This window comes from Saccostrea cucullata, unplaced genomic scaffold, assembly GCF_032062105.1.
Source record: "Saccostrea cucullata isolate Sc308-1 unplaced genomic scaffold, CSIRO_AGI_Scuc_v1 ctg5197, whole genome shotgun sequence".
Classification (NCBI taxonomy): Eukaryota; Metazoa; Mollusca; class Bivalvia; order Ostreida; family Ostreidae; genus Saccostrea; species Saccostrea cuccullata.
In genome coordinates, this window is record NW_026919467.1 from 44,526 (window position 1) to 69,177 (window position 24,652).

Sequence of the window (24,652 nt, forward strand, 5' to 3'; positions counted from 1 at the left end):
ATTTTGAAGTAAGTATGGCTCTCGAAATAAAAAAAAAGAATTTTATAAATGTTAACGTTTCTTATCCCTTAATTTTTTAGTCTTAAGAATAGAGCCTCATATTGTAGATGAAAATAAAAATGTCAAAAAACTTTGTATTATGATACCATAATTAATTGGTTGGAACGTCTCGCATTTCACCGATTATCAATTCTGAAATGGATTGTCTAATAAAAACAATACATAAAAATAAGTACAGTACCATGAATCTCTAACAAGGCTGAAGCTCTCTTGATTTCTACTTAAAACAAAGGGAGGAAAAAGATTACGTTGTAAGTACTTACATTTAATACAAATTCTTGATATGTCAGTTATAAGAGGCTAATGGGCTGCAATGCTAACCCCCGAGTCAATTTAGCCCTGCTGCTCTGAAACTTTCCCCTACATACATGTTTTTTTACCCCCCACATAACATTTAAACACATTATTCGCATGTCTATCTGTCCATCTGTCACAAAACCCGAAAACAGTACCCGCATCGTTATTCTTTACAGGATACACGATACGATAGGATGATACGATAGGATAACGATAGGATACACGCACGATAGGACAGGATACACGCACGATAGGATAAACGCAAAACACGATAAACGCAAAACACGATACACGCAAAACACGATAAACGCAAAACACGATAGACCTGATAAACGATCTTCACGATAGGATAAACGCAAAACCTGATAGGATTGTTTCAAAATGCGGAACGTTTTCTGACAAGACGAAAAGATTATTTTGAATTAAATTTAAAGATTAAAGATTATTTAAATTAAATTATATTTTAATTTAAATACTTGCAGAGCTTCAAATCTAAACTATAACGTACATTTAATTATTTATAAAAAGTACCTGAGATCTCTGTATTAATTTTACAAAATTTGTTTATTTATATATATAAATATATAATTGACAGTGATTAAATGGTTTTTTATGAAATGGAGACTGTGTTTTTTTTTTAATTTCTTCTCAAGGGTGTGAATTTTGAAACTCTATAAACAGATTTATTATTTATGAAAAATATACATTTTAATTTTCTATCTAATGAATTTATCTACAAGTACCAAGTTATTTCACGGAAGAAATTTACGCAATGAATTAAATATTTTTATTTAATGTCTAAAGCTTACAATCTGCGATGCATCCATAAATCGCAATTAAATATTAATATCTTAGAAAATAATACAAGTAGAAGACCGGCCGAAAGAAAGGTTTAACGGCTTTAACAAAATTAATAAATTTAACATGATAGATCTATCAAGAACGAAACAGTTCAAGGAAATTAAATTTCCTAAATAGGAATCTAAATCTCGTATTTATTTACGAACATTGAATGATTAAATACTTTCTTCTTTACAATACAAAACAGAAAAAAATAATTAACTAATATTAAAAGATTGAAATGCGACTTTTCCGACTAAATAATTATAAATCATTGCTATTAAACTCTGTGTGTACTGTTTCTAATAACAACAAAAAATAGATTTAATTCGGCAAATGAATTATTAAACCTTAAAAATCATTTTACACTGACCCGGTAATCTCATATTAGGCATATTCGAAGGGCCGAACATATACGGCCAAAATCCTTCTTAAAATCATCTGGACCATTGTCTTATGTTATATTATATTTGTATCATCAAGACTTTAAATAACTGTGCATACATGGAGGTCAGACGCGTAAACATATGGTCTAACGATATCAGACGATAAACTAGGAAAAACAGAATATTGCATGAAAAAAAGATACATTTCAATATCCTGCTTATTATTTATTTATTTGCTTTTTGTGTACGGGAACATCGTAGCTTACCAAAAATATTTCTCCGGTCACTCCGATTCATTTGAGAAAATCATATTAATAGTATTTAATTTTGACAAAATAAATCATACAATTCGATAAATTATTTTTTAAAGAAATAGACCAAATCAACCTACTTATAATTTTATTTCCGAAAAATAGAGTTACTGTTTAAATTTTGACAATTACTCTCTGCTTTACCATGATATAATCATTTTATTTATTTAATTAATTATGTATTAATAAATCAATTTATTCATTCATGAAATACACGTTCCTTCTACGCTTTAATATTTCTCATATTGATGAAAAAGAAAGGGATAAATCTTTATTTTCTCTTTTTCGGTTTAATTAATCTTATTTTTATTAACAAAACGAAAAAGAAACTCGGAATAGCTCAATAGTTTCTTTACATAGTAAAGATAAAAAGCGAGGGTTTCCGAATATACACGATAAACGCAAAACACGATACACGATAGAACCTGATAAACGATCTACACGATAAACGCAAAACACGATAAACGGAACACACGATAGAAAACGCAAAACCTGATAAACGGAAAACACGATACGATAGGATAAGATAGGATACACGCACGATACGATAGGATACACGCACGATGCGATAGGATACACGCACGATAGAACACGATAGAATTGTAAAGAATAACGATGCGAGTACTGTAATAACTTTTGAATAAGAAGAGATGCATGCAGGGCTATCATATTCCACATGTACATTACATTTTCCGAAAAACTAAGATTTTTGACCAATAACCTTAACTTTAAATTGGTCTATTTTGGCCCGATTCTACCATTGGTCTTGATATGAAGAGCTACATGTAATTTACAATTTATACTAACTCAGGAAGCTTCCTCATATACTGTTCAGTTCGGTTCTTGAAAAGAAGATTTTTCCTATACTAGTATGTCAATGTAAAACTTGAATTATCTATTGTGACTCCACCTTTCCCAGGGATGGGGGGCATGATTTGACAAATTAGAATCTACACTACCTCAGGAAGTATCCACCTAAGTTTCAGCATTTCTAGTCCAGTGTTTCTTGGTAAGAATTTTTTTAATAAGTAACCATAGCAATGCCATTCATTGAAATAAATCAAAAACCAATGATTAGAAAAAGTATTTTAGTTTACTCTTCTTGTGAGCTAAGTTATATTGAATTCAGAAAATAAAATGTAGGAGTAGTAACAACTCGGAGGTATTCCATACAGAATCCTACTTTTAGTTACCATAGCAACACCGTTCACTGGGTGACAAAAAACAATGTAGGAATGATAGCGTACTTTACTTGTGTGAGAAGTTATATTGACATAAAACTAAAACAGAAGGACTGGAATTTTGAAAAAAAGTTTACAGATTGAAAAAGGACACTTTACCATCGCATAAGCTTTTCTGGTATCTGACCGATAGAGCTAATAAAAGCATCAGGCAAAATATGTTAATTATCTTATGAATATCATTATAACAAACTTAAAAACATAACGAACTTTTAACAAAGGAACTGAAATCTCTTTAAAAAGATCACAGTCACAAGGAAATGATGACAGCAGGCACATAACATCATCGATCAGGGGATGGGGCCCATTTCCAGATATAATCATTTTACTATTAAAATGCTCATTGAAAAAGCTATGTACATGAAGCTCCAGTTGGTTTTAAAAAAATAAAACCTCATTTCTGTAGGATTCATGAACTAAACATTGAACTAGGATTCCAGGAAAAATGTGCAATCAATTTATTGCCCATCATAGGATGAGCTATGGTACATAATTCATTTAACATAAACAATGGAGTGATCCATCACAATTACATAACAATGAATTAATTTATACAAGAAGGAGATAGCACCAAATGTAATTAAAAGGGGATTCAGCTACCATAATTAATGACCAGACTAATTAATGCTGCACATCTCTCTGCTACTGTTGGTTGGCCACTTCTCGCTCTAATTTTCTGTACCTCAAACTCATTTCCTTATAGACCTAAAAGATAGAAACACATACAATTTTAAGTCTTGTAAAGAATGGTTTCTAGATGCAATGTAAATACTCAGGTGACAACAAGTAAAGATTCTTATGATATAATTACTCGGTGCATGTGTTCAAATGTATGTATCATAATTAAAGAGGTACATGTATTTTTAAAGCAAGACAAAATTTTCACGAATTATGGTAATCGCCCTTTATAATCTTTAACAATACTTAAGTGAAGCAAGAATGATATTTTCAGAAGCAGAGTGTCTTGCCTAATTAACCAAAAAAAGTTCTTGCTCCAAAAAAGTGATTTACAGTATCGTTTACAAGACAGACACCGTTTATCATGCTTATAACGATAGACACAAAATCGTCTGTCCCAACACTTCGTGTGGGCGTGTTTTACTGTATTCAGTACACTCCCAACCCCAAAAATTTGTTTTCATGGGGTATAACTATTGTTGATTCATTAATTTACAAACCTCACTAGCGCCCTCTGTGGGGACTGCCACACACTCAGGTCGGTGGTGGTTCTTAACAACATCCGAGAAATCACAACCATCGAGTCCTGTAAAATAAACCATACACTACCAACAAGACAACTGAAGATAAGGTTGTTTATTTTGACAAGCTGAAAGATGTTCTTATTCTTCATTTTCTATTTGCATAAGTTAAAAATCCTTATTTACTAAGATTACAAAAATTTATCAAATTAATTTTATAAAATTTTTGGATCAAACTTTTTTTTCCATTTATAACATACATTTGAATTTAAATATAGATGTTGATGGAGATGGGAAGAGATGGGAAGTTTGCATGATTAGTGCACTTCCCTCTTTGTAAACACTACTTAGAATACACTTCTGAGCATACGCTACCTAGCAGACACTTTTGAGTATACACTAACAAGATAAAGTATACATTTTTGAGTAAAACAATTGAATATATAAATTAAACACGACAGAGATTACATTACTGAGTTAAGATAATTGAGTATACACTATATAGTTAAGAGTTCACATTACTGAGTATACACTGTTGAGTATACATTATCGAGTATACATTTCTAACTATAAAACATATACTACTGAGTATACGTTACTAAAGTATAAATTGCTGAGTAAAAACTTTACACAGGTAAGTATACACTACTGAGCATACACTTTTGAAAGTATCCTCCTGAGTATACTCACCATGTTTAGCTCGGTAACAGGATCGAGCCAAGGCCAGCTGAGTTTGGAATATCACTAACATAAACAGGTGCCCCAAACACATCTGATATAACCTAGAATTATATAACCTACATTGATAAAACCTAGAATTATATAACCAACATTGATATAAACTAGAATGATGTAACCTAGAATGATACATGTAAAACCCAGAGAGATAAAACCATGAATTATATAACCCAATGATACAATCTAGACTGATAAAAACTACAATGATGTGACCTTGCATGATATAACCTGTTAATTGAAAAGACTGGTTAACCTACAACGTACAATTTATTGTGCTGCAATGTAAACTTTAAGTATAATTTTGGAATTTTTTCTTTTATCTAGTATGAAGATGGCAAAATTAAACTAATCTCAAATTAGATTGCAAAACAATAGATTGCACATGTACATTGTAGGTAAATCAGAGAGGAATGTTATTCTTACTGTGCAGTCCTTTGTAATATATGGCTTTTTGTTACTGTTTGGTTATAAAACCAATGCCAACAAATTCTTAAGATTTCGTCATATGCATCTTCAAAAAACAATTATAGTTTCATAATTTCTTTGAGTAGTAGAGTATTAGATTCATATCAGACTTATCAATTAGGGTAAAACTTAGTAGAGTATGCCTTGGAATCAAAAACATTTCGTAACGTGAGATAATTTGCATAACGGGCGCAAAGCCTGTTATGCATAAATTATCCCACGTTTCCAACTATATTATTGATGCCCCTGGCATACTCTACTAACTAGACAGTGATTCCTTATATTTCCATTTCATGGTGAAATAAATTTCTAAGTTGAGATTTTAAAATGTAGACTAATAGATTTAAATTACAAGATCGAGGCCTCCAATGTCAATTTCAATAGTCCCCGCCACAAACACAAAGAAGCTGCACAAGATTTACATGTACCTAGTATATTAGGCCTCATTAGCTCCCGACGTATCGCTAGGCGAAATTTACATGCCAAGCAAATGATTTATTAATCAAATCAACCAATTTTCAAAGATTTATAACAGAGAAATAAATAGAAATGGAAATGTATATTCATATATTTCCATTTCTAATTTTTTATCTTTGTGATAACTGTTTGAAAGCTAGCAGAGTTGATTTCTTGATAATTCTACGGGAATGTAAATTAGGCAGATCGATAGAGCTAAGGAGGCCAAATGTGGATGTAAATCTAATACGGCTGCCTTTGTTTTTGACGTCAGTGACCGAGGACTATTGAAATTGGCATAGGAGTCCTCGTGGAATTTAAATCTTTGTCTACATCTTTAAAGATTTGAATCTACAATTTTATTTCACATTGAAATGGAAATATAAGGAATCATTGTCTAGTTAGTAGAGTATACCAGGGACATCAATAATATAGTTGGAAACGTGGGATACTTTATACAAAACAGGCTTTGACCATTTTGCAAATTATCCAAAGTTTCCAACTATTGTTGATTCTCTAATACTCTACTAACTAGACAGTAATTCCTTAAATGTCCTTGAACTTTACCTGCAGAATGGCCTTATTGAGAGAGGCTCCACCAGTGGCCAGTATTCGGCTGTCCAGGCCTGTCAAAGGATTTAAGGAGAGTCACATGTACATGTGAAGTATGTGTACTGATTTATTAATTTCAGAAAAATTAAGACTGATGTGACACATATAATGACATCTGCAAGGCATTAGGTCATGTTGAACAAAATTATTCCAAGATATCACATTAAATTATATTTGAGAAAACTTTGAAAAGTGGGACCATTTACTTTCAACTGATATATGCATGAAGAACAGGTTTATAACAATTTGAAAACTTTGAAATGAACATGTAAAATATCACAACAAGGAATTTTTTAAGAAAACTTAAAAATTAATATATTTAAAAATACACAAATGTGCTTGCCCCAATGGACTTGTCATTAACATATTATACAACTGTGCTAGTCCTAATGATCTTATTGTCAACATAAAACGCGTTACCGTTATACATCCTACCTGTGTGCATTCCTCTCATTTCCATGTACATTTTACGAGCAATCATCTGACTTTCTATCACGGCTCGAACTTCAACTTCTGATGGGAAGGACGCCATCTAACGTACAACAAAGGTCCTTACAGTCATGTAATTAACTCAAAAAAGAACTTTCCCTATTTTTTTCAAATCATATAGACATCTCAAAAAGCTTTTTATTTCTTAGAGTAGCATTTCACACAAAAATTAATTAAAAATCTTATTTCATTTAAAAGTTATTAAAACTTTTTAAATTTTTTGGCGGGTTTGATTGACACATCCGTGCGCTTTCACAAATTTTTAGGAAAAGTGGCAATCTTGATGTGTATTAATGAAAAATATTAATACTATAATCCAGAAAATTCAGAGTAGACATGTTCGAAAGCAAAACAAACACACAATATATTGTCAGTCCGTGCAGTTGTGGTGAACAGACTTTGGCGACTGAACGCACCCAGTGAATCGTAAACATCAAACAATAACATGTTTACAAAAACCTGTGTACATAACACGAGTGTGATCGATTCGCAAAACTCTGTACACAACGGAATGACAATATTTGTGAAGGAGTTCTGCTTTCTAACATTTCTACTCTGAATAAAATTATTTTTCTGGATTTAAGTTTTTATAATTCTCAGTAATACAAAACAAGATTGCCACTTTTTCAAAGTATTAAGAATAAATTTAAAATTTGTGAAAGTGCAAGGATGTGTCAATCAAACCCACCAAAAAATTTAAAGTTTTAATAACTTTTAAATGAAATAAAATTTTTAATTAATGTTTGTGTGAAATGCTATTAAAATATACAATTCGTGATATTATACAGAAAATATTAACTTCAAATCTGTGTCAAAGTCACTTTAAGGGATTGGGGGGGGGGATAAAATTACATGTACTAGCGTGTCTGGGTTTTGTTGTAATAAGAAAACAATTTCATTACAATAAATTAAATATCCAGATGTTGTTTCTAAATTTCTTATTATGTATCTTTTCATTTGATTTGTTGAACCGGAAAATTCCCTGTGATAATGGCTGAATCTCCATCACATCAAAATATATTCCTGTATAAAGTACATCGATCAGATTCATTTAATAAAATACTCACATTTAATCAGGATACAAAAGTACGCTGGGATTTTCCAGAAACAATACTTTTATCAATTATTAGGCCTTTTAATAACATTGCCAAACCTCTATTTTTATAAAAACTCTCAAAGGTGCTCTCGTATGTTTGTTTAAGAAATACTTTACCTATATTTCCATTATTTCCCATTGGTGTGTTTTTCAAGTATTCTGAAAATTTATCCCATGAGCCTTCCGCACTTTCATCTTTGATTCTCTCTCTTGTAAGAGAACCATTCTTAAAGCTAGAAAAGAAATTCTATAGTCTGTAAATAGACAATTTTTGTTAAAAATAATTCATATAAAATAAACTTGTATTATTGGAAGAAGTTTGTGACATACTGCCTGAAAAGTGAAAATTTGATGAAATAAAAAAGTATTTTTAAGAAAAAAAAGTAAAGTTACTTTAAATCTAGCAGCTGACAAATTATGTTTTCTTCATAATTCTATATAATTTTAAATTTCTTTTGTTGATCTTATTTGCATTTCAAAAAATTATTTTCCAGTCAAGAAACAACCCTCCAAAATAAGAAAAACCACTTTACCAGACTAGAGACATATATGTATCCGAGTCGATGGGGTTAACAAAGATGTGTCCATCCAGTTCCGCTGTCTGACTCGACAGCCAGGAGAATACTGTATCACTGGACCCCAGGCTTATCTTTAAAAAGAATATGTATGGTCACAAACGAACTACAACTATAATAAAAAAAATTAAAACATTTTTTTTATCCAAAGGAGCAGAAGAAAAAAAAGAATCTGTAATTTGAAAAAAAGAAAATGTACTAACATCAGTGACAGCTCATTTAAGGACCCTCTTTAATTTTAACTTCATAAGTTTTGAAATAAGTTTGAAATTCATAATTTTTTATTTCATGTCTCTTCAGAAGAAGATTTTTTTAAAAGATGCCTGCAGTTTTTACTATATGTCTGAAATTTCTCCGAATGAAAAAAAAAATGAAACAAGTTCAAATCCTCTTCACTTAAAGACGCTCTGTCAGCAAGTTTGGTTGAAACTAGACACTAAATGGTTAATTCTTGAAAGAAGATGAAATAGTAAAAATTAAGTTCAGCAAATATGTCAACAATATAACCACGAAAGCTAAGAGTCAAACTTATATCAGAATATTTTAGCCTCTGGCTCAAATGTCAGAGCTAATAAAAAACTTTTTTGGAAGATACATGTATTGTTATCAGTAACCATATATTTATCACCATTGTTCAGTACTTACAATTGCATCACCTAGTTTAGGTGCCACTCCTGTCAGGGAAGCTACAGCAAATATAACAAAGCATTTTGTAGATTTGATAATGCACTTGCAGTTAAAGTTCATTCACCCTATGATAAGATGGGTAACTCTCCCTGAAAACAATCATTCCTTTACACAAATGTCAAGTTGGTCATTTCTGACAACCTTTGACCAAATGCAATGCTTTTGGAAATAAATAATATGTGAAAAAACAAAACTTTATGCAAGTTACCAGAAGCCAGAAGGATTACAAAAAGGTGATAGAAAATGATGAAGAACCTGAAAGTTTTCACTAAGTTTTAACAAAAGGAAGGATGTTTGTATTTGTGTTTTTTATTTAAGATAAATATAGAGAGCTTATTCCTAGTCCTTGAATATCTATGAAAATTGCCCAAAAATATAAAGTTTCATAGTTTTAAAAAAAATTCCTAATTGATGAACATATATCTTGTACGAAATTTCATCAAATACAAAAATATTATTTTAAAATGCTAAATTTTATAATCACCACTGAAATACCTGGGTTATCTCCGGTAAAAGCCACAACCTTGCAATCTGGACTAAAGTTATATCGACCAATGAGAAACCGGCTCACGTTTCCCTATCAAATATAAACAAAGTCCAGTACAAATAGATTGAAAAAGTTATACACAATCTTCGTCCTTAGTTAAACAAAATATGAGGCAAAATTTGATGAAGCCTATGTAAAGTATCTAGAAGCTATGATCTGTAAAACTTACAATGACTTGTTTGGATGATGACCCGTAAAACGAACAATGACTTGTTTGGATGATGACCTGTAAAACTTACAATGACTTGTTTGGATGGCACTGGTTCTCCCAGCTTCTGACTCAAGTTGGATCCACAAGCCTTTAATACCAAGGAAATAGAATAAATTAGTAAATCATTTTTATACCAATTATCCCACCCATCATATCTTTATGTGAATGCAATTTGTTACACTAGTACTATTTTTAATCCAACCCCCCAGTGATCAGGGGAGAGAGACTGCCAAATAAAATAATCTGAGAAAATAAACAAGTCAACCTCTATGTAAGACTGCAAAGAGAGAGAATTTTTTTAAAAAATTAACAAATTTTGATTGGTGTTCAGCATGTACGCAATTAATTAAAAAGGAGATGGGATATTAAAAAAAGGACGTGGGCTAAGGACTTAACAGAAGACATTCTGGTGACCACTTCTTCGTTCTTATGTCCAGAAGGTTCATTCCAAATCCATCACTCAAATCTATTGGAGCATAATCTCCAATCAAAAGGGATGCTGCAAAACTACTGACCAATGAAATCCTCTGTACCTTTAATGCAGACCAAGTTTAACAGGTGATCAGAAAAACAATAATTCTGAGATCATTGGAGTAAAAACTGTTAGTACCTCAGTGTCATTGTACTCTGATGGTCTTGTCTGAGAAATCTTCATAATCTGGGGCCCTGTAAACCTCTCAAAAGCACGAGAACTAGTTATTTCTGCTAGTTTCTACAAAAGTAATTTTTTTTTCATCATAATTCAGATTATCCATCAAAAAGATTTCACTCTGTCAAAAGAATAAGATATCGTACCAAAGGACCACCTATTTTTTCTTCCAGTTCCAGGCAGTTCTTTGTTGTACTGGCATCCATCCATATAGGAGAATCAGGGATTGAAAAACAGTTCTGTAAGAATTATTAAAAGCCATTTCATGTATAAAAAGCCATCCTTTAAAAATCATTTGCTATTTGTTTTTGAATTCAGGGATGGGGTAATTGAAAAAGTAATTGTAATTGAGTGTAATTAACTACATGTTTCAAAATAATTGGAAGTAAATTGTAATTGAGCCTGCTTTCAATTACAAGTAATTGTATGTATTTAAATACATTTTAAAAAATAGCATATTACAATTTTCAATTACTTTTCAATTACATTTCAATTACTTTTTTCAAGTTAAAAGTTTTGTAAGGTGTCTTTTTATGATGCATAAGTTGCATGAGCTTGTGTTTATGCAATAATTAAATGTCTCATATTGTTTAATTTGTTTGGGTACCCATTTGTTTATACAGCAAGACATGCTGCCCAGGGCAATAGGTCAAGAACTAAGGTCTAACTTTCTTCAGGTTTGAACCACCCCTCTCATACCCAGGAACAAAAATACTGAATAAAAGTTCACTATAAAAACATTTTGTTTAGAACCAAAAAAGAATTCAAGGGTACACTGGATGAGTTGACTTTAAAAATCTTCAGATCGAAAGGTGTTGTGTATGAGTATACTGTGGAAATCAAATGATGATTAAAATGAACTCAGAACTGTAGAAACACTAATTTCAGTACTAAATGCCTGTATATACTTGTATATGTTTTGTGAAAATGTTCTGAGATTTTTTGAAATAAATCTGAAGTAATTGAAATGTATTTAATTACATTTGTCTAGGTAATTGAGAATAATTAATTATATTTGAAAAAAAATCAATGCAGCTGTAATTGTAAGTCCTTGACAAAATTATCGATGTATTTGAAAGTACATGAATTTAATTACATCTCAAAGTAATTGACCCAACCCTGTTTGAATTAGCCCTGGGGTAAGACTTGGGAGGGAGGGAAAATTGGATTATTTTACCTCTAGATGTTCATGTAGTTGTCTTTTGTCATCAAGCTTTCTTAAGATTTGGTTTGTACCTTTTTTCCAGTATACGCTACCAGTATGCTGCAGGGAAAAGGTACTTTATATGAATATTAATTACAATAGGTACTATATATGAATATTAATTACAAAAGGTATTATATATGAATATTAAAACAATATCAGCTGCATTTTTGAAAATGTTATTTTGCTGTTAAACTGTTTTATTATGATAAATTTGAATGCAATTTTAAACCTTTTTGATCAATTAGACTAAAAGGCATTAATTGTTTCAGAATAAAGACTTCTATACTATCCAATATACAGTATTTTATAAAAAAAAAATCATTATTGTACAGAATGACTATAATGTAATATTGATTCAATCAACAGCAAAGCTTATAAATAGTTCTTACTAAGAAAATATGAACAACAGAAGTATATAATTTTTTTCTGTCATTGAAATAGTCATTTACAACTTTGCAGCAAAAATTCTGAAAATTTGCAGCTCATATTGCTTTAATTATATATGCACTGTTATAACGCAAAATGTAATAACAACGCGAAGTGTAATAGACCTGGATTATTATATCTTGCGTTATTACATTTTGAATCGCTCTTCTGATAAATTGTACAATCTATCAGCTCTATTTGAAGCCTCAGACTCTAAGTATCCAAGGACCAAAGAAGCATCAACTGACAAAGTTTGATGATTCTAAACCAGTTAGGACTAAAAAGATATTTCAATATAGCTATAAAATACCATAAGTAGAATAACGGTGACCTACTTTTTGGTTGAAATTTTCTGAGGACTCAAGAAGCATTAATTGACAAAGATTGATGATTGTAAGCCAATAAGAAAACTAGTTGAGATATTCAAAAGTAGGTCACCGTTACCTACTTTTTGGTAGACATTCTTCGAAAACCCAAGGTGCATCAACTGATAAAGTTTGACGATTCTAAGCCAATTAGTAATTGATATAGCCATAAAATGTCAGAAGTAAGTCACCATGACCTCCTCTTTGGTCATCATTCTCCGAATTGTAAGATCCATCAACTGACAAGTGTGTTTTTACATTTTGAGTTCTTGCCTTTTGCTTAATCTCAATGCAAAATTTATCAACGCAAAATGTAATAATCCAAACATCGTATTATAACATTTTGCTTTATTACATTTTTGTGTTGGTCTCGATGCAAAATGTAATAACGCAAAATGTAATAATCCAGGTTAATTACATTTCGCATTGTTATTGCATTTCGCATTGCACTTAAACACCTGTTTTATTCTTATTTATCTCCCCTATTTCAATAATTATTAAATCAATGACTATTAATTAACTTTAAAAGTTTCTAAAATTGTGGAGGAATTATAACTCAAAACTTCAATAATTAAGGAATTAGTATAAAGATACAATTTTTCGATAAGATATTCACATGGATTCATGTACATGTAGAAGATGTCACACCTGCCCTCCCCCTGAAATGCACGCCACTTTGTGAAAGGGAAAACCATTCTTCTTCATTTTATCTAGCAACAAGTCAAATGCCTGTCAAAAAATGCATAATATACCAATATGTACGGCATGTACAGTTGCAGAAAACATTAATACTCTTTAACCAACATCATTTAAGTATTTCGTGACTACATTCTGAGCTTTTTAAAAGAAATAAACTTATATAGAAACACATGAAACCCTGAAACAGTATTTACTATACAGAATATACCATGCAAGTAACTAAATTAAACCATTTCTCAATTATTGGATAATTTTTTCCTAATATTTTAAAAACTGGATGTCAAAAATTTACCTGAATACAGAAATAAGATATATTTTTCATTTATTTAATATGTTTTCTATTTTTAGGAACATTGGAAATATTTTTATTCAATAGTGTTTGGGGAAAATATTTTATTAGTATACTATGTGGTGGTCCTAAAATTAATTTTAAGTAAACATATATGCTACAGGAACACTAAGGTCCTTTAAATGACAGGAAATCTTACCTTGACCCACACGATAGCAGGGGCAGTAACTGTGACATTATCGTTGTGGATGTCACTCCCATGTTATGCAAAACAAAATATATGGGTGTCCATACATTACCCTATAAGATATTTTGCAAAGAAATACATACAATGTAATTTAAAAAATTTAACCAACATTAACGCACTATTGTTACACTAAAATTTGAAAAAATTTTTCAAAGTGCATTATATTTTAACGCACTGAATTTTCTGACAATTTAAAGTTATACATTATCATTGTTTTCTTGAGTTCTAAGTAACAATGTTTGACTGTAGATAATGTTCAATGTTTGACACACTTATAGTTATAATACATGTAGTATATGCCAGGGAAGAGAAAAAATTTCAATATAGATTTCGGTTTTTATATCCTCTGCTGATCATTCAGTGAAATGATAAAAATCGCAGAAATGAATCAAAAAGGAAAAATACATTTTCTCCTCTTGATTAATCATCGCAACTGATAGGCGATTCCCCATTATGAAGCAAACACATTGCAGCTCGTTTTAGCAGTTTTCTCAAAATCATTTGTTATATAGTTGTAGAGAGCCCATTTTTATTTCTTCATTAGAAATTCCGGACGAATTAGTTTTTTTGTAAAATTAGGAAAAATAAATTTCTTTGTGAGTCACTAATTCGTCCGAACGAATTTCTTTTTTAAACAAATAAAAATATTTTTTTCCAGCGGCGCCGTAATTTTTAAAAAAATAAAAAAGCATACCTATTCGCGGTAATGTAGTGCTAAAATCTAAGTCAGAACAAATAATAATTCGTCCGAACGAATATGAACCAGTCCGTACCATTTTGACTTTTCTATTGTCCGCCTAACGAAGTTTTTTTTCCTAAATATCTAATTGTCCGAACAAATAAGATTTTAAATTAAGTTTTGAACAAATAACTAATATAAGGAACGATTTTTTGTCCGAAGCGGTGACCATACGTCCAAAAAAATATATTTGCAGCAAATATATTTGTCCGAACAAAAATTATTTGTCCAACAAATATCTGTTGTGTGCAAAAAATGACGTGCACACGAAAAATAAAAATATTTTTTACCTGGCCCTCCAGCGGCGCCGTACAATATAATAGCAGATTAAAACAAAAATATTTATGATAAAAAAACAATGACGCCATCTTATTTTCAATTTAACACTAGAAAATGTCGTCTCTTTGTCGAAAATTTTGTCTTTTAAAACATTGGGCGATTAGACGCTTTAACAGATGCTAGCGCTTTTAAATGTGTTTGTCTTCATTCATTCTAACAATTTACAATTTAAGGGATGTTTAATATTCTAAACGTCTATAAATCAGTTTAATAAGTATTTTTAAATGAAATTTTTAATTTTGATTGGAAATATTTTTAAAAATATATAACATGACGCCAAATATTAAGATATTGACTAAGTGACATTACTTTTGGATCAAATGACTATGTATACACGAGCATTGCAATGTAAATAACTAAATTAAACCATTTCTCAATTATTGGTACAAATATTTTAAGCTGTTTGACAAAAAATTACCTAAATACAGAAAAAAGAAAAAATTCATGCTAATATAATTATATTTTCTTCTTGAAATATATTTTTATTGTAGTGTCGCTGATATTCTTGGTGGCTAAAATTAATTTTAAGTTTAAACAAAACAGGAACGTCCTGAAAATGTCTAATCTTACGTTTTTAACATGATAGGAGGGGCGTGTAAATTATGTGGATGTAATGAGTTCTAAAACATTATTCCATACATTCTATAAAATATTTTTACACTACAATTTAAAATTTAAACTCATTATATCCTGAATTTTCTGACAACAGAACTGAATAGTTATACATTAATTATCATTGTTTTCTTGAGTTCTAAATAAATTAACAATGTTTGACACTCTTAAAATTATAATACATGAAGTATATGCCAGGGAAGAGAAAAAATTATTTATTGATATAAAGTGAATCAATATAAACATCCTCATTTTTACAACTCAAAGACTTTTTCATTTTAAAGTCGTTTATTGCTTCTGCCTTTCTGTAAAAAAGAAAAAAAATACCTTCTTGTGTCATTAAATGAAAAGAGGATGTATTCTGTAAAAACATACAAAAGCATCCATAATTAACATACAGTTTATACGCCACGACTTTCTCTCAGAATCAAAGCTTTTTTTATATTAGATCGGGATCAAAATTTTTCTTTGTCTTAACTTGAACTTTTGTCAAGTAACATACGGTTTAAATGCAGCTATATAATAAAATGCATTCACCTACTTGTTGTGTGCTAAAATCAAGTCCCAGAAACAATCAGTCTTCACCAGCGTCCATTGTTTATTGTCTCGCGAAAACTGGGTCATTCTTCGGTCAGGCTGACCGCTGTTCCTAGAACACCATGTAAAGGGGCACATGCGGAGTTTTGGTTAAGTAACATATATGGGATTTCAACTCCGAAGCGGTGATTTTTTGTATTTGGAAAATTCTTTGCTAATCAAATACAGACAACTGTTTCAGATTTTTTGTGTTGCAACATCGTTGTCCGTTTTTGGTTTAAACATTTATAACAGAGTACTAGATTTACCGCTTTTTGGCAGGTGATACTGCTGATTTAGTATAATAAATACGCAAGTTTTCTAAAGTTTTTATGCATTAATGAATTTATTTAAACCAAGAAAATGCTCATGAAAAGTTTGAATAAATTTTGTGCACCGGTAAAAAAGAAATTGCTAAAAATTCTAAATCCGGGACCGTCGGGAGTCGGGCGTAGGGAAGACTAGATTTGCCGTAAGACGCTACACTAAAATGAGTTCCATTAGAAAAAAACTAATCTAGTTTTACTTTGAACGAAATCTAATATTCAAAATAAAATTACTTTATCATTGCATTTACTTACATTTCAAATTATGAAAATTAGATCAATTCAGGAGAAAATGACATGAACTATTTGTGGCGGATGTTTATGCATGTTTTCTGTTGAATATCATCGGAGTAAATTGGTCGACACAGTAGCCTCGCTTTCGGCTCTATATAATCAACAATAATTACTGCGCATGTTAAATGCGTGATGACCATGGGAGATTGAACATAGTTCAACTCCCAAAAAGTGAAGGGCCATGTGTTAGGCAAAAAGTTTATTTGTCAACTACACTGTAAGAAATGTGTTTAGAATCCAAACACTTTTCTAAACACTTTTTTGTCACCTTCTTTTTTATATGTTTAATTCCTAGACACGTTCCATTTCTAAACACGTTTGAGAAAGTGTTAAGATTTGAAGCACATAAGTTTACCGTTTCGTGGTTGAGTTCCACTTTCCACACGTAGAGTTTTGACGTGTTTATGGAGATAAATGAAAACAAAGACATGCATGCAGTATATGCTTGTGTAGATATATTATCGTAGAAGACAATGGTAATAAAAAGTTTGCCAGTGCATTTCATCTGAAAGTGTAAATGAGTGCGTTTCTTAGGAGAGGGTACTGATTGTAATTCGGAGTTAGATACCTTTAGTTATTATTATACTATGGGTAAAAAAATTATTTCCAAAACAAGCTAGTGCCTGTGTACATTTCTGTAAGAGTGAATTCAGGATCAAAACACTTGATCATAGTCCAGTGCGCCGCCTGTGCCAACGCAGTCGCCATTTTTCAAAAAGTCGGATTTCAACCCCAAGTATATATAACGTTATAAAATTCATATTTATGAAAGCATAAACACCAAAATTTGAGGAATAATTGTATAATAAAAATATTAAGAATTTTCATTTCCATTCAAAAAATACAGGGTAGTAATTACTTTTCCGTAGGATTTTAAATATAATATACCAAATTTTAATTGCAACTTTTGGGCATTGCGCTGCCTTCCTACTCCAGACAATGAAATGTGTCTTTTAAATTGGAATAATTTGTGTAGTTACTCCATATTTGTCCATAAATTTATTAGATAGTGTTGGTTTAATCTATGTACGAAGTTTCATTAATGTATGACATCGGGTTCCTACAAAATAACGTGAGGGGGGAGGGGGGTAGGGGCTGCCCCCCACTTTTTTTCCCAACCTTACTCTTACTATAAGAAGTTTTAATTGAAAGGTTGGTTGCCCCCCCCCCCCCTTCACTGTATATTACAGGAAATTCATATAATGGAAAAGTAGTACTGAATGTTAAAAAATTGGTATTGAAAGAACTTGATACTGAAAAAACTTGGCAATTACTCCACCACTCCCCCCCCCCCATTATACATTATATTATTATATAAATTTTTTTTGTTGCTTTTTTTTTGCTTGTCAACTTTTTTCAGGTAAGTGAAAAAACAAAATTCTCTGACTGCCCCCCACTTTCAAAAACGATGCTACGTGCCTTACTGTAGTTAATTTTGCTCCCCCCCCCCTATATTTTCAAATACCCATCAGATGGTTATTCCTTTGACAGAAATAATTTTTTTACACTGTAAAAGCTTCACAGTAGTGAAGTCTATTTTCACTTTACGTATACTGATGCAACGCATTACATTTTGTAGCGGAGTAAACAGGCCCAACCAGAAGTCGTGAACTGAACAGGGGACCTAAGGTCCTATTTGAGCGTAAGTTTTATCAGTACTGTCTGAGGCAACGACGTCAGATAATAATGAAATTTAAATATTCCTTCTATGGAAGAGTTTATACTGAAGAGTTCACCAGTTACACTGAAAGGTGACACAGGATGACAATCTTGATAGTAATTTTAAATGCACATGTACATGTACATAAATTAATGTAAAATTCTACCCTTGGGAGGTCCATTATAGTTTCTTTATTTTAAAAAAATGGGGATATCACTGTTGCAACTTGTTTTTGATTTGTACGGATGATTTTATTATTGGTACACATATAGTACGAAGGATTTTTTAGGCCCTACCCCCCTCTATATTTTGAAGTCAATGCAATCGCTACATGTATACGGGCCTATATCAAGCTATTCTAATGTGCTTTATATCAGGGAAATTTGCGATGTTGTTTAAATTAGCAAATACAAATAAACATGACAAATTAAATTAAACAACAGAATGATATGCTTAAATGTATTTCTTTTATTTCCTTGAATAAAAATAATATCACAATGACACGATTTTTATACGGGTACATGACTGTAACTATGTACATGCAGTTTTACATGGAAGAGAGCCCAAAATATATACATTCCCATCGAGCTTTCAGAATACGAGAAAAAAAATAATTAGAAATTTTTCTAACAAATGCAAAATTGCTTCTGAGAAAGCCTTGCAGTAGCATACAAATATTTCAAGCCATTCTTGCGTGTTTAGTGGACTGAGAGATGATTAAATTTCCTCTCATCGCGATACGTACCCCCTCTTCCCTGAATTGATAAATGTTTTCCTTCAGAGTCGAGAATGTCAATTGATAAGTTTGTTCAGGTACGTACAGGTCAGGGCTGGTGTTGAAATCCGAGAATAATCCATAATCTATTATAATATTAACCAATAATCATACGCAACATTTTTTTTTAATTCACAGATCGTCAAATAAATGAAAACCAAGGTCAGCAAAGATTAGTATCCGTCACGTAACTTTCCTATATATAAACTTTTTAATTTCTAAAACTTGTGCCCATTAGAGTGTTCGATCGAGCATCGAAATGTGTACATGTACAACATGTATTAGTTTCTTTGGGAAAGGGGGGGGGGTTACCAGTTTTCTATGCATTTGATTTCCAGAATTTTACATTGCATTTCCGACAATTAATTTAAACAATAAAATGCTTTCTTTGTTTGTTATTACTGGAATTAACGGAAGCAGTTGTTGCAGAAAAAATACATAACCCGCGTAAGCGGGTTATGTAATATTTTTCTGCAGTAGCTGCGACCGTTAATTCCAGTAATAACAAACAAAGAAAGACATTTTATTGTTTATATTTATATCTGTTTCAATAATCATTTATAGTAGGATTAAAAAGATTAATTATTGTATTAATGATGCGAACGTCTTTATACGTTTCATTGATGGAACAGCTACTGATCAAGAAATCTGTACAGGCGACATGCCTAATGTAGTTCATGCAGTGAATGCAACGAATTTTCTTAAGAAATAAACGAGAAAATATTCAGTGGATGTAAATATAATTTCATTTCTAAACATTCATTATTTTCATTCTGGATTTTACACTATATTTCTAGCAATTTAAATTTTACAAAGTAGATGGAATCATAATTTCAACAAAATATATTTGGTGAAAGGCTAGCTGCAGATCTGTAGCTCGCTAGCTGGTCTGTTCTTATTACGTACAAAACATTGCGCTCGGTTCTGGATTAATTTCTCCGAATTCTTACCTCAACTGCACGAAAGATGGATTTCAAAATGTCCCTGAGACCCCTATCAAGTACTAGTACTTGACATCTGCAAGACCCTGTAACGAGGGTGTCTTCTACCTATTCCCACTTTTAAAAATCTCAATTCCATCTATTCCCACTTGCAATTAACAATAGATGTTTAGATGAGTTAATTGGTTTTTACAGTAATTAGACTAATTACACCTGCTCTTTAGATTTATTTGTATTTTGTACATTTTAAGACATAAAATAATGAATACATATATGAGAAAATATGATTTGTTCCGGATTTTTGAAATAATAAAAAGGTCTTACAAGAAAAAGCAACTTGATATCTTAATTTAAGAACATAAAATAAATAGATTTATTGGGAAAAAAAAAGCATTCAAATAGGCGGATTTTAGAATGAATATATTAACGGAGAAAAAATATTTTCTCCATTTTTTTCTTTCAAATATTAGTAAAAAGTCTCATTTATAGTTTAATAAAGCAAATATACCTGTCCTCTATTCCACTAGGTGTTCATTAATCATTGTTTGTACAGTAATTATATGTTTTCAAAGTTAATTAATGGTTTACACAAAAATTCCACCTATGCCCACATAAAATCTTACCTTTTTCTGCCTGATTTTCAAAAAGTGGGAATAGTGAAAAAAAAGAGACTGTTGCGTATAACGCTCTCATCGCACTTTTTGAATCCGCAACGTACATATACATGTACTTGAATAATATGTACAGTGTATTTATAAGTCTTTAAAGAAATCTCATGAAAGAAACTTAATTTACATTCTAATTTTTTAAGGTCTTCCGTTTCCAACGGAAGACCTTCTACTGATTCTGTTGGTAAAGATTATTATTCTTTTTTTGAGTTGCAACTTTGAAGCCTCATGTCTCACTCATTTCTCAATTTTCTGTAGCAAGTGAAGAATTTTGTCTAAAATTTTACTTCCGGTTTTGAGTTATTTCCCTTTAAACGAAAATTTATAGGCTTTCGTTTCCAGATAAAGGCTCAGAGACGGCTAAAGCTGGAGCAGAAATTCTACTGATTTTAGATAAAAGAAGAATTGAAGTTGTGCACATCAGTTTTTGTTTTTCGATTTCTTTATTCAAAATGGCGCTATATAGGGGTTAAAAATTAGAACGCTCAAAAAGAATATTTTGTCTCTAAAATATTTTGTTAAAAATATGAATTACTAGCAGCGCAAAGACAGACTTTTTAAAATGAGAGGTGGAATCAGGCGATATTGATTCTTTTTACGCCAGCACCTACACCGTAACGAGACTGTTGCGTATACGCTCTCATCGAAAGGACCGGTCTCCGCGTCTTGAATCCGCAACGTGCATATGCATGTACCTGAATAATATGTACAGTGTATTTATAAGTCTTTAAAGAAATCTCATTAAGGAAACTTAATTAATATTCTATTTTTTTCTAATATATTTTATTATTCGTATTTATTCAAATTACATGCATTTAGTTATTAGGGTACATTGAACCTTATTCGTCAGCCAGTCTGACCATCTGACACAAGAACTTAAAACTTTATAATAACTTTTCAATGAGTTGAAATAGGACTTTCATATTTTACATGTGCATTATTTGTGACATGACATTTTCAAGTATACTGTGATTTTTTACCCTGTGACCTTGAAGCCTGTCCTACTTAAAATAATAACATGACTTTGAATTGACAATAACTTTTAAAATCTTCCATTTTATAAACGTGTATTACCTGCTTTCAAAAACATTAACAATAATCATAAATGTACACTTTGAATGAGAAAAGATAGGGCTTTAATTTTACTCCTGTGTATTACCTTAGACAACACTTCTAAAACACTGATTTTTGAATCCGTGACCTTGAGGTTTGACTAACTTTTCACAATTTTAACCTTGTTCATAACTTTTGAATGAGTTTGAAGGAGATAGGGCTTTCATATTACACAAAAATCACATGTTCCTTACCTGTGATAAAATCTTTTTCAAATACTAGTATATAATGAACTTTGACCTTGAATTTTAACCTGCTATTCTAAAATTTTAACATTGCTTAAAATTGACCATAACTTTTGATAAAGAAAGGGTGGCGCTTTCATACCTGGTATTACACATGTATATTAGATGTGACAAGGCCTATCAAAAAGGTATTGCTTATATTATGCCGAATGTGTCAATGCTTTGAATTAAGGTCATTTGGGATAAGATTTTTGGCTGGATACATTGTTTGAAAGAATTTGTGAACTTGTCAATACGGTAGCACACAAATGGGATATGGGCATCACCATCGTGTGTCATGGTGTGACGCAAGGTAATTTTGACAAGGTCAGGGTCACAAACATTTCTTTACTATCGTTTTTTTAATAGTGAAACATTATAAGAACATATATATCCTTAAAAGATTGCTTTAACATTAGAATGTGGCGTGACCTTGACTCAAGGTCATTTCTCCCTGTCCTTAGCTCCAACGGAAGACCTACTCGTTGCTTTGCAACGAGCTTGGCTCTAGTATAAAAATCTTTTTTTATGTAACCTAACTCAAGTAGTATATTCACATGACAGGGAAAATAGTAATATACATTCAATTTCCATGATAGTATATCAAGTTTTAGAATTTAAAATTACCTTTCCAAGCATTTTGTATTATTCATTACATGGCCTTTGTATGGTTCTCGAATTCTACTTAGTCCACAATATCACACAAACTAAAATGAATAAAAACACTCAAAAAGTTTAACGTAACGGAAGATCACTTTTAATATTTAAAGTAGACTTCCTTATTAATTAATACACTGAACTCAAAATTAAGCAGTATATCAAAATGTTTACAACATGTAATCATTATAGAAAATTAAAAATCATTTCCTTAATTTAGTTACATATTATCATAAGGCTTACATGTTAATAATTCGCATCATATTTGTATCTTAAATTCTAAAATTAAACATTCTCCAACAAATTAATGGAAAAAAAGAGTTCTATAATATTATGAACAATCCACATTATACAAGTTTCCTGTACTGGAAAAGGTAAAATAATAAACATTTTCATAGTGATCTGCAAATAAAACATGGAAATAGTAAAAAAAAAATTAAAAATAAGATTTGTTATGCCCCCGTATAATGAAGTTTCGGGGGTATATAGTTTTTGTCGTGTCTGTTTGTCTCTCTGTTTGTCTGTTTGTAAAAACTTTAACCTTGCCCATAACTTTTGATTTAGTTGAGCTATGACTTTCATATTTCATATGTGTATTTCTTGTGACAAGACCGTTCTTTGAATACCAACAAATTTGACCTTTTGACCTTGACCTTGGAGTTTGACCCACTGTAACATGAAAATTTTAAAAATTTACTTTGGCCATATCTTATGAACAGTAAACTTCAGAACATTTATACTTCATATATGTAATGTTAATTAAACGACCTTTCACTGGATGCCAACAACCTTGACCCTTTGACCTTGACCTTGTAGATTTCCGTACTTGTGAAAAAACTTTAACCTTGGCCATAACTTTTTAACGGTAAGGGATAGGGATTTCATACTTCATACATGTTATGACCCTTCATTGGATACTAAAAACTCAAAACCCTCTGACCTTGACCTTTGAGATTGACCTACTTTAAAAAAGCAGACCTTGACCATAACTTTTAAAGATTAGGGCTATTGCTCAAAGACTTTACATATTAAATCCTTATGACAAGACCTTTCATTTGATAACATTAACTTTGACCCTTTGACCTTGACCTTTAGTTTGACCCACTTTTACATGAAAATTTTTTAAATTTTACTTTGGCCATATCTTTTGAACAGTAAAAACCAGGACATTTATACTTCACATATGTAATGTTAATTAAAAGACATTTCACTGAATACCAACAACCTTGACCCTTTGACCTTGACCTTGTAGATTTCTGTCCTTGTAAAAAAACTTTAACCTTAGCCTTAACTTTTGAATGGTAAGGGATAGGGCTTTCATACTTCATATATTTAATCCTTGTGAGAAGACCCTTTATTAGATACCAAGAACTTTGACCCTTTAACCTTGACCTTTGAGATTGACCTACTTTAAAAAAGCAAACCTTGACCATAACTATTAAAGAGTTAGGGCTTGTGCTTTCATACTTTACATTTTTAATCCTTATGAAAAGACCTTTCATTTGATAACAATAACTTTGACCCTGTGACCTTGACCTTGGAGTTTGACCTACTTTTTAAGAAATTGAACGTTGACCATAACTTCTGAACGGTTAGGGCTAGGGCTTTCATGATCTACATAAGTATTTTATGTGGC

The 24,652-nt window shown here is 31.2% G+C and overlaps 1 protein-coding gene across 2 annotated transcripts in view; it reads right to left on the reverse strand.

Annotated features, from left to right (window-relative positions):
- Nucleotides 1–3,577: 3,577 nt before the first annotated feature.
- Nucleotides 3,578–24,652, reverse strand: part of LOC134232155 (xylulose kinase-like) — an 85,486-nt gene continuing 64,411 nt past the window's right edge. Inside the window, exons 19-20 of one of the 2 annotated variants that reach the window (XM_062714103.1) lie at nucleotides 4,314–4,399; nucleotides 3,578–3,840 (exon numbers count right to left, since the gene is read on the reverse strand). In XM_062714103.1, the coding sequence (XP_062570087.1) occupies nucleotides 3,825–3,840; nucleotides 4,314–4,399 (102 nt within the window). In that variant the 3' untranslated portion in view covers nucleotides 3,578–3,824. The remainder of the gene's footprint in view (nucleotides 3,841–4,313; nucleotides 4,400–24,652) is intronic. The other variant, XM_062714118.1, reaches the window with a different exon arrangement.